Here is a 17322-nt window from a genome sequence, read left to right as displayed (position 1 = left end):
TGAAATAATACTTAATCCCTGTATCCGTTTGGAAGCTTTCTAACTGATATTTTTGTGATTACTCGATACTGCCGTCAGCAATGCTCAAATACCTGACATACTGCGTCTCTTCCGACTACCCGCCTATCCGCGCAAGGCCGGTGTACTCTTGTAAGATTGAAAAAGAAAGGGGGAAAAAAGGTAGATTCGTGTGAACCTCCCGCAGAAGACGTCATCCAATCAACAGGTCGTTCTATCAAGATTGACACTTTCCTTGTCCGGTTGAACGTAGAGTTCTGTGTAGGCGTACACCATCAGAGCCAATCAGAACAAAGAAGGCGGGGCAAACAAGCTGCCGTCTGTTCTGGCAGTGGGGCTCTTCCAACACCGAAACCGACTGAGAAAAAAAAAAATCACACCACTACGCAAATCCTTCCAATGGAGAAGGGCCAGGATGTTGAAGCTTGTTCGGCGAATGAAAAGATCGTCTGCAAGCTAGCCACCTAGCTCAACTAAGAGGAGAAGAAACAAAAGTTGTGAGTAACGTCGGCTTAACGTATAGTGAGGTGAATGAGGGCACGGGAGGTTGCTATCGAATGTAGTTAACGTTGGCTTATGCCAAGTTCCGCGATTAACTTTGCCGTTGAGGTTAGCTCTCCAACTGTGGTACCAAAATCGGCTGCCGTAGCATGCTAAAAGAGGGAGTTTGGCTGCTGTGCTGGGGCGAGTTAATCGCCTGTCTACCTTGCAAGTTTAGCATCGATCAGATTCCTGTTGTCATTACTTTTATCGCTGCCAGCTCGTTAGCTTACATGTTGAACGTTAACTTGTAGTTGACAACTGGCTGCTGCTGTTGCTAGCTAGCCTTTTGCTTAGCAGTACCCTTAGTGGAGTATTAACAGCAGGCTAGTTGCTAACTAAAGGCTACATTGAAGCTTATTCTCCTGTATGTTAGCCACATCAGGCTTTTTTATGTACATCTTTAGCATCATCTTTAGCATTGCTTTTCACGTTCATGTCGTGGGAAATAAATTGCTGTGAAACTTGTTTGGTATACTTACCCGCTGTGATCAAAGTAAACACGAGCACAGAGTTAACCAACAGTGTTTAATGCGCTATTTTCTTTTTAAATCTGGGACATTATTCAGCAAAATAAAGATGCATTATTTTATTACGTTATGACTATGAGTGGCTTAAAGGAAATAATCATATTCAAGCATGGTGCTTCATGTGCATGGGCATAACAATGAGAGAACTTCGAGATTTGCATCTATCATCCCTGCGAGGACTTCATTCCCCTGTTCAGAGTGCATCAAGACCCACAATGAAGCATTTGTTCTTTTTCTGTTGAGACCCAAGCAGTGACACTTGGATACAGGCAGAAAGGAATCTGGTCAGTCTGCTGTCTGGCTGGAGGTGGAGATAGCCAAACTATATAAGAAGAAGAAGAAAAGCCAGTTTGTGTTCGCTCCTTTGCTCAAATAAATTAGGACAGTGATCTGAAGAACAGGAACATTGTTATGCATATTTGCACAGATTGCAAAACATGCAGCATATATAGAATGTATGCTAAAAATCCATGCCAAATCCATGTTCAAAATTTCCGCATTCGGTTATGTTTTACACATAGTCTGCACATATGCTGCACAATAACAAGAGCAAACATATAAACAACTGAAACGTCGAGTTGATGACACATTGTTTGTTGTGATAGTTGAATCCCGGTGCATCATACTTCTATCACTGATCCTTGATCTTCCTACAATAAGATTTGTTTTAATTTTTGGATACTAAGGTGTTTCTGCAGCATTAAAAGACTTGGTCAGATATGGGAGGGAAACGGAAGTTTGTTGGGTCCAAACTATCTCATTAGTAGTGACTGAACTTTCACATTGGGAAAGACATTGTTCATGGTGCCATTGGGGTGGTGGGGGGGGGGGGGGGGGGGGGGGGGGTGGTAAATTTGTCTATAAAAAATACTTGGGCAGCTGTCAGTATACTTTGTGACCCATTTGAGAAACATGGTTGAAAATACAGCCCTATGGTAACTATCAAGGACATCCATCAGTACACTGAGAGTTTGCCAAAAGACACCTTAAGGTCTCTCAGACAGAAAAAAGCAAAACATAGATTGAACTATTTGGACACAAACCCCAAAGGCATGTATGGAGGGAACTTGGCAGTCAGAATCACCACATTACTTTCTATACAGTTGAACACGGTGGTGGCCACATCATGTTGTGGTGAATTCTGTGACAGCAATGGTAGACCCATCAGGAAAGATGAATACAGAAAAATTAAGAGATCCTGAGTAAAAACCTTTTTCCAGAGTGCTGAGAGGCTGGATTAAAGGTTTATATACCAACAAAGTGTATTACCAAGAAAGTACAGGAATAGCTTTGGGAGAAGTATATGAAAGTACTGGAGTGGCAGTAGTAGTAGCAACTGACCACTACTGGATGGTCTTTTGTCTTGTTTACACTAAAAGCAGTTGAGTAAGAGTGAATAATGTCTATTTACTCTTATTTAAACATTTAGTTGACTGTGTAACATTTAAAAAAAGATCAGATTTTGACTTGCCATCTTCCTGTTGCAAAGTGTGTGAGATGTCAGGTTGCGCTAGTCTGCTTGTTAAGTGATGTCATTTCAAGTGAGGTCATTGCTTGAGAGAAGCACCACCAAAACATTTCATTCTCTACCTATGCAAGTTTTTCTAAGCACTAAATTAGAATATGTTGGCTCCATAGTGTAGTGATTTGCCTCACAAGCGAATGATCCCTGATTCACAGCTAAGGGGAAAGCACAAATCCCTTTGGGGGGGGGGGGTTAGCATCAAGAAGAGCATCAGCTGTAAAAATCTGTCAAATCACATTTAGCAAACCAACCTGCTTTGATGACCCCTTGTGAATAAGGGACCATCCAAAAGTTTCTTTACATAAGTCAGATTATGGTCTTTCAGCAATCGATGTCAACTACTTAGATAATTTGCTACTAGCTTCTGGTTCCACTAAATGCCATTTTTCATAGATGCCCTGACAGCTGCACTAGATTATTTTTAACTCTCAATGGGAACTCAAGGAGCATAAAGACATCACACTTAACAAGCGGATTGTCTGATGCATTTACCTCCAGTGAGTGGTCATCATATTCACTCCTACGTACTCTGTTCAGGCACCTTCACCTAACCCACATAGAGTATTTCCACTGAACGCATCTAAAATAGACTACCTTCTGCTGTGTGTCAGAAAAGGCAGAAAATACCCCTGTCTAAATTCTCCTAAATTTGTTTAATCTTTATTAAGAGTTTTGTGAGTTCAAGTTAAGAAATTATACCAAAAATAGTGTTATCTAATGTCTTTGCTTCTACTGCAGTATAATGGCTGTTAAGTACTGCACTGCAGCTAAGGTGAACTTGTTATAAAGTGACACATCACTTACTTTAAATGTTGTAAACACAAGCCTTTGTAGTGATGTACTGACACTGGCCTGCTAGACTGTGGGTCTTTGCAACTGACTTACAGCTCTTCTGCCCCTGCCCCAAAATTTACCAGGATAAGCCTCTGATGGCAGTACAGATGTGTACCAACTAGGGGGAATCCCCCTAGATTGCAGATCACCATCTCTCTGTGATTATCTGGGACATAATTCCAGTGAATTAGTGTGTTTGCTTTAATCTGGAAAGACGTTAATGGCATTAAAGAGTATGTGGATGAAAAACCAAGCTCTGTGAAATGCCCCCACAGTGGGCTCTCAGTAAGCTGCCCCCTGCAAGGATTAACTGTTAAATAAACATTTTAGTGGAGTGTATAAAAATCTTATGCAGCATAAAACATTTGATGTGTCTTATTGACCGAAGTCATTCATAGTTTTTGGGTTTGTTTGCTGTGTATTTGCTGTGCAGTAGTGGTCAGGTGCTACCATATTTGGGTGTTCTGTTTCAGCTTATTTTAATACTTGAAGCTTTTTTTTTTTTCTTGGTTTATTATCTATACCCATCTCTCATGGCTGTCATGTTGGCACCTGGATATGGGCTTTAAATTGCACAAACATCTTGCTTAGCTAGGTTATTTCCTTAAGCACAAGCTTTGATATCCTTTGACCTAGTAGTCGGTTGGTTTTATATTATCACCTTCAATATCAAATTCGGACATGACTCCAAAGTTCATGTGATGTGTGCATAGCATATAATATACCGCGTGTCATTTATTTGGTGCAGTAATGACGGGTAGACATCTTATCTAAACATAGGTTTGATCCTGGTGTCTCTGTGTTTGTATTTGCACAAAGCTAAATCATTAACTGGACAAGTGAGGAAAGAAGATTCTAAGGAACAGACACAAATTTGGTTTAACTCCTTGCTGTTCAGTTAACCATTTCCCCCACTGTGTGTGTGTTTGCTGAGATCTAGGTCTGTTCTGTTATGGCAAAAACAAATAATCATTATCAGTTGTTCGGGTCACTCTTATGAACATTGAAATTATTTACAATTATTTAAAAATGGAGTTAAAAATTGATGTATTAAACTGAAAAAAGACAAAAGTTCACTTTGTAATTAATTATCCTTAAACTCTAATCATAAATCAACTGAAAAACTAAAGAAAGCAGTGTGAAGTAAAGGAAAGAGATGTGCTGAAAGGTACAATGACAATTGGAATTCCACAACCCTACTACTAGGACCTGTCTTTGGTCACATTCTAATGCATTGAGCATTAACTCCAATGCAAATTAGATTTCCAGAGTGCTTAACATTGAACAGCACTGCTGTTTTCTTTCATTCTGTTGGTGGGAAAGTCACACACCACAACGAAGGCTTCCTGTGAAACTGTGAAGATAAGAATATTCATGAGTCTGTAACGGGAAAAAAAAGCTGACAGGTAGTTTTAATGTTGGTGATAATGGGTAAGGAACATTAGAAGACACTGGGAGGATTTGTTATAGTAAGTTGTTTGTTTTCATTTATAGCTACTAGTAGTTGTGTAGCTGTTTTGAAACTAGCAGTCTGTCACCATTTGTCGCACTTTCATACAGGGAGTGCAGAATTATTAGGCAAATGAGTATTTTGTCCACACCATCCTCTGCATGCATGTTGTCTTACTCCAAGCTGTATAGGCTCGAAAGCCTACTACCAATTAAGCATATTAGGTGATGTGCATCTCTGTAATGAGAAGGGGTGTGGTCTAATGACATCAACACCGTATATCAGGTGTGCATAATTATTAGGCAACGTCCTTTCCTTTGACAAAATGGGTCAAAAGAAGGACTTGACAGGCTCAGAAAAGTCAAAAATAGTGAGATATCTTGCAGAGGGATGCAGCAGTCTCAAAATTGCAAAGCTTCTGAAGCGTGATCATCAAACAATCAAGCGTTTCATTCAAAATAGTCAACAGGGTCGCAAGAAGCGTGTGGAAAAACCAAGGTGCAAAATAACTGCCCATGAACTGAGAAAAGTCAAGCGTGCAGCTGCCAAGATGCCACTTGCCACCAGTTTGGCCATATTTCAGAGCTGCAACATCACTGGAGTGCCCAAAAGCACAAGGTGTGCAATACTCAGAGACATGGCCATGGTAAGAAAGGCTGAAAGACGACCACCACTGAACAAGACACACAAGCTGAAACGTCAAGACTGGGCCAAGAAATATCTCAAGACTGGTTTTTCTAAGGTTTTATGGACTGATGAAATGAGAGTGAGTCTTGATGGGCCAGATGGATGGGCCCGTGGCTGGATTGGTAAAGGGCAGAGAGCTCCAGTCCGACTCAGACGCCAGCAAGGTGGAGGTGGAGTACTGGTTTGGGCTGGTATCATCAAAGATGAGCTTGTGGGGCCTTTTCGGGTTGAGGATGGAGTCAAGCTCAACTCCCAGTCCTACTGCCAGTTTCTGGAAGACACCTTCTTCAAGCAGTGGTACAGGAAGAAGTCTGCATCCTTCAAGAAAAACATGATTTTCATGCAGGACAATGCTCCATCACACGCGTCCAAGTACTCCACAGCGTGGCTGGCAAGAAAGGGTATAAAAGAAGAAAAACTAATGACATGGCCTCCTTGTTCACCTGATCTGGACCCCATTGAGAACCTGTGGTCCATCATCAAATGTGAGATTTACAAGGAGGGAAAACAGTACACCTCTCTGAACAGTGTCTGGGAGGATGTGGTTACTGCTGCACGCAATGTTGATGGTGAACAGATCAAAACACTGACAGAATCCATGGATGGCAGGCTTTTGAGTGTCCTTGCAAAGAAAGGTGGCTATATTGGTCGCTGATTTGTTTTTGTTTTGTTTTTGAATGTCAGAAATGTATATTTGTGAATGTGGAGATGTTATATTTGTTTCATAGGTAAAAATAAATCATTGAAATGGGTATATATTTGTTTTTTGTTAAGTTGCCTAATAATTATGCACAGTAATAGTCACCTGCACACACAGATATCCCCCTAAAATAGCTAAAACTACAAACTACTTCCAAAAACATTCAGCTTTGATATTAATGAGTTTTGTGGGTTCATTGAGAACATGGTTGTTGTTCAATAATAAAATTATTCCTCAAAAATACAACTTGCCTAATAATTCTGCACTCCCTGTAAAGTTAACTTCCAAAAGCCTCTTCTTTTTCATTGTGCTTTATGATAAATGCATAGTATTACATACTCTGAGTTAGGGATACATTTTATTGATTGTGTTGGAAGACTTGGCATAATGTAGTGCACAATGTGGACTGAGTCTAGCTAGAAATAACCTATAATTGAGCCCTGCTGAGCAAGATTATCCTTGGCTTTGGGAAAGAGGGTTTGGAGCATAATTGATGTTTGGGTCTGCCTTCGCCAAAGAAACCACCCTGTCTTTGCCCTTAAGTCGGCCTCAGCTAAGTTCCTAGCATTTCCTCTGTGTTTAGATCAGTTGACTCTACTTTAATGCCTCATATTGTCTGCCTATGAATGTAATCCAGAGCGAGATTAAGATAAGAGGAATATCTGCTGAATCTTTCAAAAAAGGTGTGTGTTTGCACACTTCTCTCTCCATTTGGAAGAAACCAGTAAATTTTTGTTTAAGAGGTAGTGATTACAACAGGCCAGGCCTGTCATTTACTGTTGGACAGGGCTTGATATAGGCTTTCCTCTTTTGTCTGTTTTGCTGTAGACACTGCCTCTTTCTGACTGTAAACAGTTTTAAACTACAAACCTTTTTAATACTTATCTTAAAAAAGAAGCATTGAATTACACTTTCTTAGTTTGTTTTCTAAATTATAATGCTGATTGTGTAAGAAAACTCTGCTTTAGTTTTGCAGCCTGTGGGTAGAGGACATGTGACAGGACAGTCTTGTCTTTGTCAGGGTTATCTCCTATTTCCTGTATCAGCCTCCCATTTGCAGCATCCTTCCCATACCAGAAAGAGCAGGATGATTTTAATATATGAAGCCAGGTTAACCATTGATCGGATCAGTTGGCTACTGCTGACCTTTAGCTCTTTGCACAAGTTGCAGCAACGTCAAAACGTGCAATGTTTAAACGCTTAAATATACTCAGACTTGGTAAAGCACCTGCTTGTTAGAAGAATTCATGAGATATGTTTAAGCACGGCCAGAGAAAATACTTAGATTCAAGTGCTTAAACACAGAGCAGGAGATTTTGTTACTTGGGTTGATTTCTGCTGCAGCGTTTTTGAGGTGCTCTGCGTTTGGCTTACTCTACTTCTGCGGTCACGTTTTTTTTGTGTGTTTTGGAGTCGCTGAGATGGAACAGGAAGTCAGATATATTATTCACAGGTCTTTCAGTGTGAGAAGTGAGTGATGTTGCCTGACTTTTTTTTTCTTCTTTTTTTTTTTTTTTGAAATTTTCAAGCTGTGTTTGTGGTGGGTGGGAAAAGGTTGGTAATGGTATGTCGCCGTGATGTGACTTTATGGCTGTCATTGGTTTTGTTTTGCTTTGACTTGCTATGTCCGCTGACTTGTTCTCACCATTCGTCCGCAATGTTAAGAGTGGAAGTTCTCACAACTCGGCTTCTCTGTCTGGCTGCTGTGTGACTAAGTGGTTTGTTCTTCCTTCCTTTGTTGAACTACGGTTTGATAATAGTTTGAAGTTCTTAGTCTCAGTACTTACTTTCAGTATTCGTTTCTATTAGATTGGATTATATTTACCAAGCCTTCGTTTTAATTTTACTTTAAAATGACTGCTGCTGTCTCCTCTGAGCCAGACAGTAACAATGAATGTGTGACTGGATATGAGATTACTTGACTATAAAAGGAGCCCCTTTCAGCTGCTACAGTGATAGAAGGAAAGTACAGTTTTGGAGGCTTTGAATGCTTATGTAACTGCCTCTTGGATGTAGTGGGTAATCTTCAGATTATTTCTCTGCTCAGGAGGAGGTTTTAATCCTGTCCCAACACAGAGCAAATCAGGCTGAAGCCAACAGTAGGCTGACCCATCACTTTGAAACTGTGACTGGACAGTTCAGCAGCACTCTGTCTTTAACGCATTATGATTATACAGGATGTGTTGGAGAAAGTGATTTAAAAAATTGTATAATCGAATTTCAGACATGTAATTACTTCTGTGTGATTGATTTGGTTTGTCACTTACGTGAACGTTTAGTGAGAAGTGAGGTCTGGCCAAGTTTGAAAGGGATTAACTGGGGCCAGGAATTTTTGGAAGGATTATTTACGTTTCAGAATTTGGCCAAACTGAATATTTCATGTCATCACTTCACAAGTGCATATCAAATTGAAGTAAAAAGAATTTGGAGGCATAATCTTGATGTTCTCAAGAAAAAGCAAAACATATCATTATCCAAGTATCCAGGGACTCGCTTCATGTGGAGTGGAGAGAATTTTCTGAATTGATGGAGATGTGCAGCCAAAGTCCTGCTAGAAGTAAATCTCACGACTCGGTAGACTACCTTGAATGATCCTGGATGGATATTCTAAGGCTTTTCTCTGAGTGAATGTGAAGAGATTCATAATTTTAATTTCAGTGTATAGAGATGTACCATTTTAAAAAAACAAAACAAAACGTACCTACCTATTTTCATGGCCTAAAATGAGTAGATGTCTGTCAGCACATATCTGAAATGGCCATGAAGCTCTTCTGTGCATCACCCCAACAATATGATTATGGCTCATATCCTTCCTGCTGATTGGCGCCTCAGAATCGGGGGTGGAGGGGTGTGAGAAAATGCCTGTTTTAGACATTTTTATACCATATCTTTAAAAATACTGACACTATTATTGAAAGCTTTAAGATTGTACTAGTGAAGTTACACATGTGTGAATGTTTTCCCAACTCTCAAAAGTAAGCGCATCTATACCAATGTTAATGTAAACCCATAATGAATGTTCTTTCCTTAATATACTGTTGATATGTTAGTGCTCATATTAAACATGGCTAGAGTTTTAAACAGGGAGGTCAGCATGTGCACAAGGTTTTTCTGCGAGCTAGCAGCCAGGCTTTTTCCTGCATTGAGGAATCTTTGGAATCTGTCTGAAGAGGTTTTTAGCTGCAGCTAAAGAAAAATCAGCAGCACTGTAAAAAAAAATTAGACAGTTTTGTTGACAAAGGTTTCACTTACTCAGTTGTGGTAGTCGTCTTTTCAGTAGATGATCAGAAATGCCAAGAGTTTACAATGATTTCTGTCAAGCAAGGTAACACAGACCTATAACCTTTTATTCTTGGCATTCTAATACCCTTATGAGCTAACATGTCTAATACTGTCATCCCAGACAAAGTAGCTCAATCATCTGTTGTTCAAACCTTTGGTTTGTGAGGGGCAGCCAACCAGAAGAAAGCTTACTTAAAGGAAGAGGGGCTTGAAGCGGGAGGAGCTGAAATTACTTTTTTTTTTTTTTTTTTTTTAGATATGGGACTGTACAAAGCCCCAGCATGACATAAATAAGGACTATTTGTAACTGGGAATCATCCAAAGTGATTAGGCTAGGAATTAAAATATGACGCATGAAATGAGCACAGTAGATTCACTTTAAGATTAAAGAGTGTATTTTCTCTATTCCTCTGGTTGTTTATGCTGTTTTCATATCAATTTTCTACTTTGTAGTTGTTAAAGGGATGATTTCTGTGCACTCCATTTCAGATTCCTGTGCAGCAAATTTGTGGGCCCTCCTGTCACTTTCCTGTTCCAGCCCCTGCTCTATGGCCTTAAGGTAGTATGCATGGGTTAAGGGGGTTGTGTTCCACTGTGTACTGTGGTTTAGGTTTTAGAGCAAATGCAAGCTAAATACTGTGGGAATGAGGAGGGTGTTGGATTAATTGCTGTGTTTGTTTTGCAAAGTTCTAAAAGTAGTACAATAGAGTATTTAGTATTTTCTGGCTGGCATTTTCTTTTCTTGTTTGACTTGGTTAACTTCATCTGTGTTTGTCTGTACTGTAGTCCTAAGGCAGTGTTTCCCAAACTTTTTTTGCTAGGCCCCTCTTTGTTTTACAACAAAGATCTTGTAATCTCCTACCTTGGCTCCTGTGCAGGTGAAGCCAAAGGGAAGATATGCTTCACCATATTTTCTAGTCATTGGCTTAGAATGAAGTTGGTTTGAAAACATACTTGGCGATGCTTCATCTCCTGCTTTGCGTTTGTGTGGAAGCCCCAGTGTCCAAGCATTCTTTTATTTTTTATTTTTTCTCCCCATACCCCCCCCCCCCCCCCCCAGGGGGTGGGCCCCACACTTTGGGAACCTCTGTCCTAAGGTGAAACTTTATTCTTATCTGCTCTCACACAGGCTTTACAGTTAGACTAACAGTTTCAAGTAATTGTGTCATATAGATGTGTCATTTTACAATTGCAAAGGTGTAAGACTGCTTTGACTCATATTACCATCACAGCGCTGCAAGAGTTTCCTCTTTTAACCTTTAAAGAAAAAATGAAGAAATAAATGACACCAAACTAGAAACACTACTGCGAAAATCAAAAATGAGCTGACCCACAGAATGTAACTTTGAGTTCACACGCTTGCATGTCACAACTGAGTATTAACATCGAATCAATGACCCCCTTAGCTGTCTAAAGTTGATTTTATTCTAGTGGAAGCTGTATCAGGTATTTTTCAGGGCATTTTTAAATCAGACATAGCTGTTGTGTATCAAGCCTAAATGTGAAGTGCATGTTTAGAAAGCAAACGTCATAAGACAGTAATTGATAACAATTACTTTATCAAATACTTTGTTTGACAGTGCCAAACATAATAAAAAATGGATTCAACTAAAATAGGCTTAAAAAAATTTCCAGTTACACCGAAGCCCACCTACTGTTCTGTTTTTTGTTTGAATGGTTCAAAATATGTTGAGTGTCAGTGTTACGGCTGATTCCGTAACACTGTTCCACAGTATGTGTGAGGCAGTGTTGGCAAATTCTGCCACTTAGGTCTCAAAATGACTCTCAGTAGCAGCTATGGTGTTAATATTTAAGGGGCGAAAAAAGTTTTAATCAAGTGTTGAAATTATTCTTTCAGCAGTGAGCTGTAAATGTCGTGAAGTTGGGTTATGCCGCCATGACTGCTTAAATATGTGGTTGTGCATATTGTTTTGGTCTCCGGGAGATATGTGTCATCTCACACTTGGTCTGGACACAAAAAAAGAAAGAAAGGAGGTTAATTTTGACACTGGGTCTGGTTAGGTCACATTCTCACATTCTTCAGCAGTGACAACCAGGCTCTCTGTGGGTTGCCTTTCAACAGCCATTCAGCACCAGCCAGCTTGATCTCTCGCTGTACGAATGTTCGAATGTTCAGCACTTCGTTTGTGTTTACCAATGAAAAACACAGTCTTAAAATTTAACTTGTGTACACCCATAACAGGAAATTAAAAATAGATCCATGGCATACATTAAATTTGATTCAGTTATGTAAATATAAAAACAAATAGGGCCATAAGAAATTGCATACAAAAAGAAATACTGATATTTATTTTCAAACGTATTAACTGTATTGGTTTCCTAATTGAGAGATTTAGAGTTATCATCTGAATAGCCAGAGTTTATAGGGACTAACTTGGGAGAGCAAGCCGTTAGTAAGCAAAAATTAAGATGAAGTTGCACCCAAGCAATATTTTAGACACTTGTCCAAAAACACTATTTTTATGGCTGAATCATTTCAGGTTACACTTGAGAGCCTTGCATAAGAAGGCAGAGTTATAGCTTGATGATGTGGTGGCTGTTTGTACCATTAGGGGGCAGTGTAACATTGTTTTCATGTTCACCTTACTTGACATGGAATGCTAGCTGTTTACTCACATCCAGAGGTGGGGCAGTAGACTCATGCATGCACAAAGCAATCACAGTGACTCTAGTAGGTTTAATGCTGACAGCCCCCTCAGCTGACTGCAGAACAGACCCTGGTTTCTGGTCCCTGGCCCAGTAGTTTTCCTGTTTTCTTCTGCTTGAAAGCAGAACAAGGCACAAATGGGTGGGACCCAGAATGGCCTAGGAACGCTGTACATTGTTCTCGGAGTTTCCTCTTCCACATTCCTGGGCTGATTGGGATCTGGGCCTCCTGTGCAGGGGTATTGTTCTAACTCACCAGCACCACAGACCTGGCCCCAGCTAACCACAGCTGCCTCCACTGACCATTGTGGTGCCCTGGCCTAATGATGGCTATCTTTGCCATATCCATTTCTCCCTTTCTCTGACTAACTCCTCTCTGCATCTTTGCCTGGCAATAGTCCTGAAACAACATCCATCTTTGCAACTTAAAACAGTCTTTTTCTCTTGTGCTTACATTTGGGATTATATTTTTTAATAATTTGTCAAGTTTTGTATCTAGATTTTAAATTATTCCTTTTGGAAATTTTTACCAGCCTAATGAATTGCAGCATGCCATAACTAAGGCAATCAGTTTGGCAAGTAAGATGAGAGGTCAGATGGGCACACTTTGACATATTTAGCTACCTCACTCTTATATAATTTCTTAAAGACTCAAAGGACTATGTACACTAGAACTACAAATTAGTTCCTGTGCCTTAGCAGACATCTGTGGTCTCTAGTGGAAATGGCAACTTAAAAGCCCTGCTGCACTTTATATGCAATGGAAACAAAATGGTTTGAAGTTTCTGAACTAACATTTCAATTCCTGGTGTTCTTTTAAGTGAGGACAAAACATTTTTGTGTCAGTTGCTTTTTCTGGATTGTGAAGGTTTACACTTTGATAGATTTAACAGTAAATTAATTCAATTTTATGACTTTTTATATATGAAAATGTTGATGCCAGTGGAAAAATTGAGTGATTTTTAAAAAAAAAAAAAAAAATTAATTGATGTTTTGGTAGTGTAGTTTTGGGCATAAGTGTTAATTAGCTACAGTCCCACTTTAACAAGTGTTCTGCTTGCTTGTCAAGTAGTCATATTGTAAACTTCTAAAGCTTGGGGTATCTACTAATTTTAGATCAAGTGCTAAAAACAGCAGAGTGTGATCACAAGTTGGCCAAACCAGAGAAACTGTTGCATAATAAGATGTAAAAATTCCCCTTTTATTTAATATAAATACATAGGGCCATATTGATGGGCCGTCTTAGACCCTTTAGTGTGTCTGGCGTTTCCTGCCACTACAATATTTACATTCCTACTATATAGAGCCAGCTACCTTATTTGTATATCAGGTTTTTTTTTATACCATATGCAGCCAATGCAAGAACACATTCAAGCATATTTACGTACATGCATACCTACATGCATTGCTTTTTCAGTTATATTTACAGAAAGCACAGAGGAGAGAAACAGGAAGAGGATGATGTCTTTTACTTTTACTTCCTATCTCTGCCTTTTGACATAGTTTATACACTACAACAATTACATCATCTTGCTGTTGACGGTTTCGCACACTGCAGTAGAGGGTGTAAACACTCCCTAACCACACTTACTGGTCTTACAGAGTGCATGTTTCCTTCTAATCATTAGTCGAACAAAGAAAAAATCTTTAAAGGCCACAGTTAATTTTTGAGTAGGTTCGCCATTCGTGTTTCGTAACAGCATAATGCTATCAATGTGGGCTAATATAGCAAAAACTTGGTTTTGATGTCAGCTTGGAGTAGCTCCCTCTTCTGTATTGTACAGGGTTCTAGCAAACCTCGTTTGACTCGCTGGAAAATAATGGACTTAAGTTTTACATCACCCGAAACTCATCCAAGTGTGAGTGTCAGGCCCATAAAACGGGGAGACTTTGCATGTTCTCCCTGTGCCTACCTGTATGTTAGGTGTGAAAGTGAGTGTGGATGGTTGTCTGTCTCTCTGTGTTAACCCTGTGATGCACCAGCAATGCTGCAGGTGTACCCTGCTTCTCGTCCTGACAGCAGTTGATAGGCTCCAGCCCCCAACGACCCTGAATTGGATAAGTTGTTAGGAAGATGGATGAATAAGCTTTTAAAGATGTAAAGCAAGGTTTTAAATCCTGTTGAGTACTTTAGTGCCATAAACCTCTTTATATTAGAGTTGCTTAATTCATTATTAATATTAAAGTGCTTATTGGAGTCTTCATTAGAACAGTCCCTTTATCATGCTGCTTACTGATTGATGAAACAGCATATAATGTTCATCTTAAGTGTTTTAATATTTTTTTGCACATTAGTGCTGTGGCCATCACTGGAATTTGTGAATGCTTCCAGCTCTCTGTTGCTGTAGAGCACTCACTGCATTTGTAAATTGATGATTTCTTTAGGCAGTGAGCTTTTGAGAGTCAGCACAGCATAAGACAGCCTTACTCTGCAGCAAGGGATATTTGGAAGAGTTTGAGTTCACTGCAGGTACAAACTGTGCAGCCAAGCAGAGCACAGCAGTCTGTCATCACCCTGTTTCACAGACACCAGCACAGTTGAACAGAAGTGAAAGCAAGGGGAGGGGTGCTCTTGTTGTTTAAGCAAGTTAGCAAGAAAGCAAATGAGCATTTGTGCTTGTGCATGAATACTAAAAAGTGACACTATTTCGACTTCGATAAGCGCTATCAGTAAATGCAGGCGGGCGAGTGAAGCCTGCTCTGTGGCGCTTCCTTACTTGTTTTAGTCCCTGTCAATCTTCTTCCTTCTCTTGTGGTGTTTCTCCTGTGAGTAACACAGGCCAGCAGGGTGTGGCTGGTGTCGTCGCTGTTGTGATTGGCTAGAGGCCCAAGCTTGTGTTATCTCCTGTGGAACATGTTCTAGTCCCACCCCAGATAGTGCCTGGCACTCAAATATAGCCCTGCCTACTTGCAATTACATCACAGCCTATGAAAAGATCCATGTCTTTTTGCTTTCTCTTTACACTGTCAACAGACAGGTAATGTGCAGTGTAGAAAGTTTCTCACTCTGTCAGGTTAACTAGCTACAGTTGGAGCTCTCTATATAGCTTTAGAGAGCCTGACAGAGAGTTTCTGTGTTGCTCTGTAAGGGCCCACAGCTTAAGAACTTGACAGTGTGTGCACGTCTGACGGCTACATGTAGGTTGCAGCTCGCTATAAAGACTACCTACTCCTCTGTAAATGGGGCACGTGAAACAGGCAGGTAATTTGTGTCAGAATGGCGTGGCACAGGCTACTGGACTATGCACCAGAGTAAAAGACCTAAAGTCTCATCGACCATGGATTTTCTAAAGAGCCTGGTTCCAGCTGTGATCTCAGGTGAGGGATCTGCTGAACATGGGGGAACTGAACCCAGGGAGCCAGGCCCACGGCTTCTCCGGGTGAAAAGACTGGGCCTGCTAACCATGGGACAGACCATTGAAGAAGATCTGGTAGATCCGGTTACAAAGCAAGATGCTGGGATAGGCTCCTCCAGACATGCTCGCAGTAACCATACCCGCCTTAAAGGTACAAATGTCCCAAATACACAATTCATATATATATATATATATATATATATATATATATATATATATATATATATATATATATATAGCTTTTTTTTATGTGCTTCCTATAGATTACAATTTTGGTTAATCTCTGTTAACATATTTCCAAAAACTGGCTTAATACCCTCCTGCTTTATGCACACATGCTTACATACACCATGTATGAAAAAATACGACTGGGTTATCTGTGTTTTCTGTTCACTGTGGAGGGCAGTAAAATGCTGTGGTCACCACTCTCAATCCATGCTCAATTGAGAGTGTGGCATAGGGGCATGTGTGCTGACAAATGAATTGTATTTCCATTGTGATTTCAATCTGAACATATACAATACACAAAATACCACTGTAGGTATGCAAAAATTTGACATTGCGATAAAAGCTTTATTCCTTATTCACATTCTTCTTTGTTTATTGGGCATAGGCTATTAAATGTTTAAAGTGCAAACAGTGGTAAGATACATTTTTCTCAAATTGTGCAATAAATAAATAAATAAATCCAAATCCAATTAATTGTGTGGAAAACAGAGATTTAATTGCTTTAGATGCCTGTCCTGGATGTGTTATACCGTATAGTATATATTGAGTAAGTTTATCTACACAGGATTTCTAATATTTTATGATTCGTAGCAGTCAGTTCACTTACTGTTAACAGAGTGGAAGATTTTTGCATAGAGGAATTTTTGGCACCCATCCAATCTTTTAGTCAAAGGAAAATCATTTTCATAAAATTATTTTTCTTTAAAATTTGTTTGGAATACCAGTAAAGTATTAGTAGTAGTAGTTTTAATTTACTATGTGCAAGACTGTCTTCCTGATGGCTAGTTACCCACTCACTGTGAGCCAGAAAACCACTGAAAGTGAAGTCAGAAAATTCATACTGAATTTGGAATTGGTGCAGTGATGTCATTGTGTGTATTATGGGTTTTTTGCCTAGTTGGCCAAATCCATTGTCAAAATGTGATCTCACATCAGTATTAAACAGAAGCAGCTACACAGAACTGAGGTAGTGTAGGTGGAGCCCTCTTAACTGTGTAATGTGACAGCACATAGCAGTAGCATAAGAAAGCCAAGTTTAGGCTGGACTGTAGTCTGTCAGACTGCTATTTAAACAATTCACGAATATTACCAAACCACTTTTAGCTTACAAAGGCAATGCTTGCTGTGATGTGCCCACACAGACTATATTTAAGAACTGCATACAGTGTAAATTTCCAAGCCCAATTTAAAACATTATTTTGGTTTTCATGTTTTCATGGTCGGCATTCTTAATGCATTATTCACATTCACTGCTGCCATTAACCTAGTTGTCAAAAGTTTAAAACACAGCAACAAAATTATTTGTCTTTTGTGACCGAGCCAGTCAAAATGATAACAGCGTTTGCAAAGAAAAGTGTTAAAGGTTACTCTGTCCGCTTGATGTGTTTAGTGTCAATAGAACATTTTTTTGTAACCCCTTTTTGTGTTTGTGGATTAGTGGATTGTGGATTTCTGTCCTACCCAGGTGGTTTAGTTCAGCATCACGAAATATGTGTCAAATACTT

The 17322-nt window shown here is 39.6% G+C and overlaps 1 protein-coding gene across 8 annotated transcripts in view; it reads left to right on the top strand.

Annotated features, from left to right (window-relative positions):
- Nucleotides 1–335: 335 nt before the first annotated feature.
- fryl (furry homolog, like) overlaps nucleotides 336–17322 on the top strand; it is a 75936-nt gene continuing 58949 nt past the window's right edge. For 2 of the 8 annotated variants that reach the window (XM_084922200.1, XM_084922198.1), the window contains exon 1: nucleotides 14544–15740. In XM_084922200.1, coding sequence (XP_084778326.1) covers nucleotides 15476–15740 — 265 coding nt within the window. In that variant the 5' untranslated portion in view covers nucleotides 14544–15475. Of the gene's footprint in view, nucleotides 516–10055; nucleotides 10126–14525; nucleotides 15741–17322 lie in introns of those variants that run through there. The other 6 variants (XM_084922203.1, XM_084922202.1, XM_084922205.1 and 3 more) reach the window with 5 other exon arrangements.

This window comes from Perissodus microlepis, chromosome 23, assembly GCF_051167445.1.
Source record: "Perissodus microlepis isolate ML-2025 ecotype Zambia chromosome 23, ASM5116744v1, whole genome shotgun sequence".
In the NCBI taxonomy this organism is placed as follows: Eukaryota; Metazoa; Chordata; class Actinopteri; order Cichliformes; family Cichlidae; genus Perissodus; species Perissodus microlepis.
This window is presented reverse-complemented; position numbering and strand designations above follow the sequence as displayed.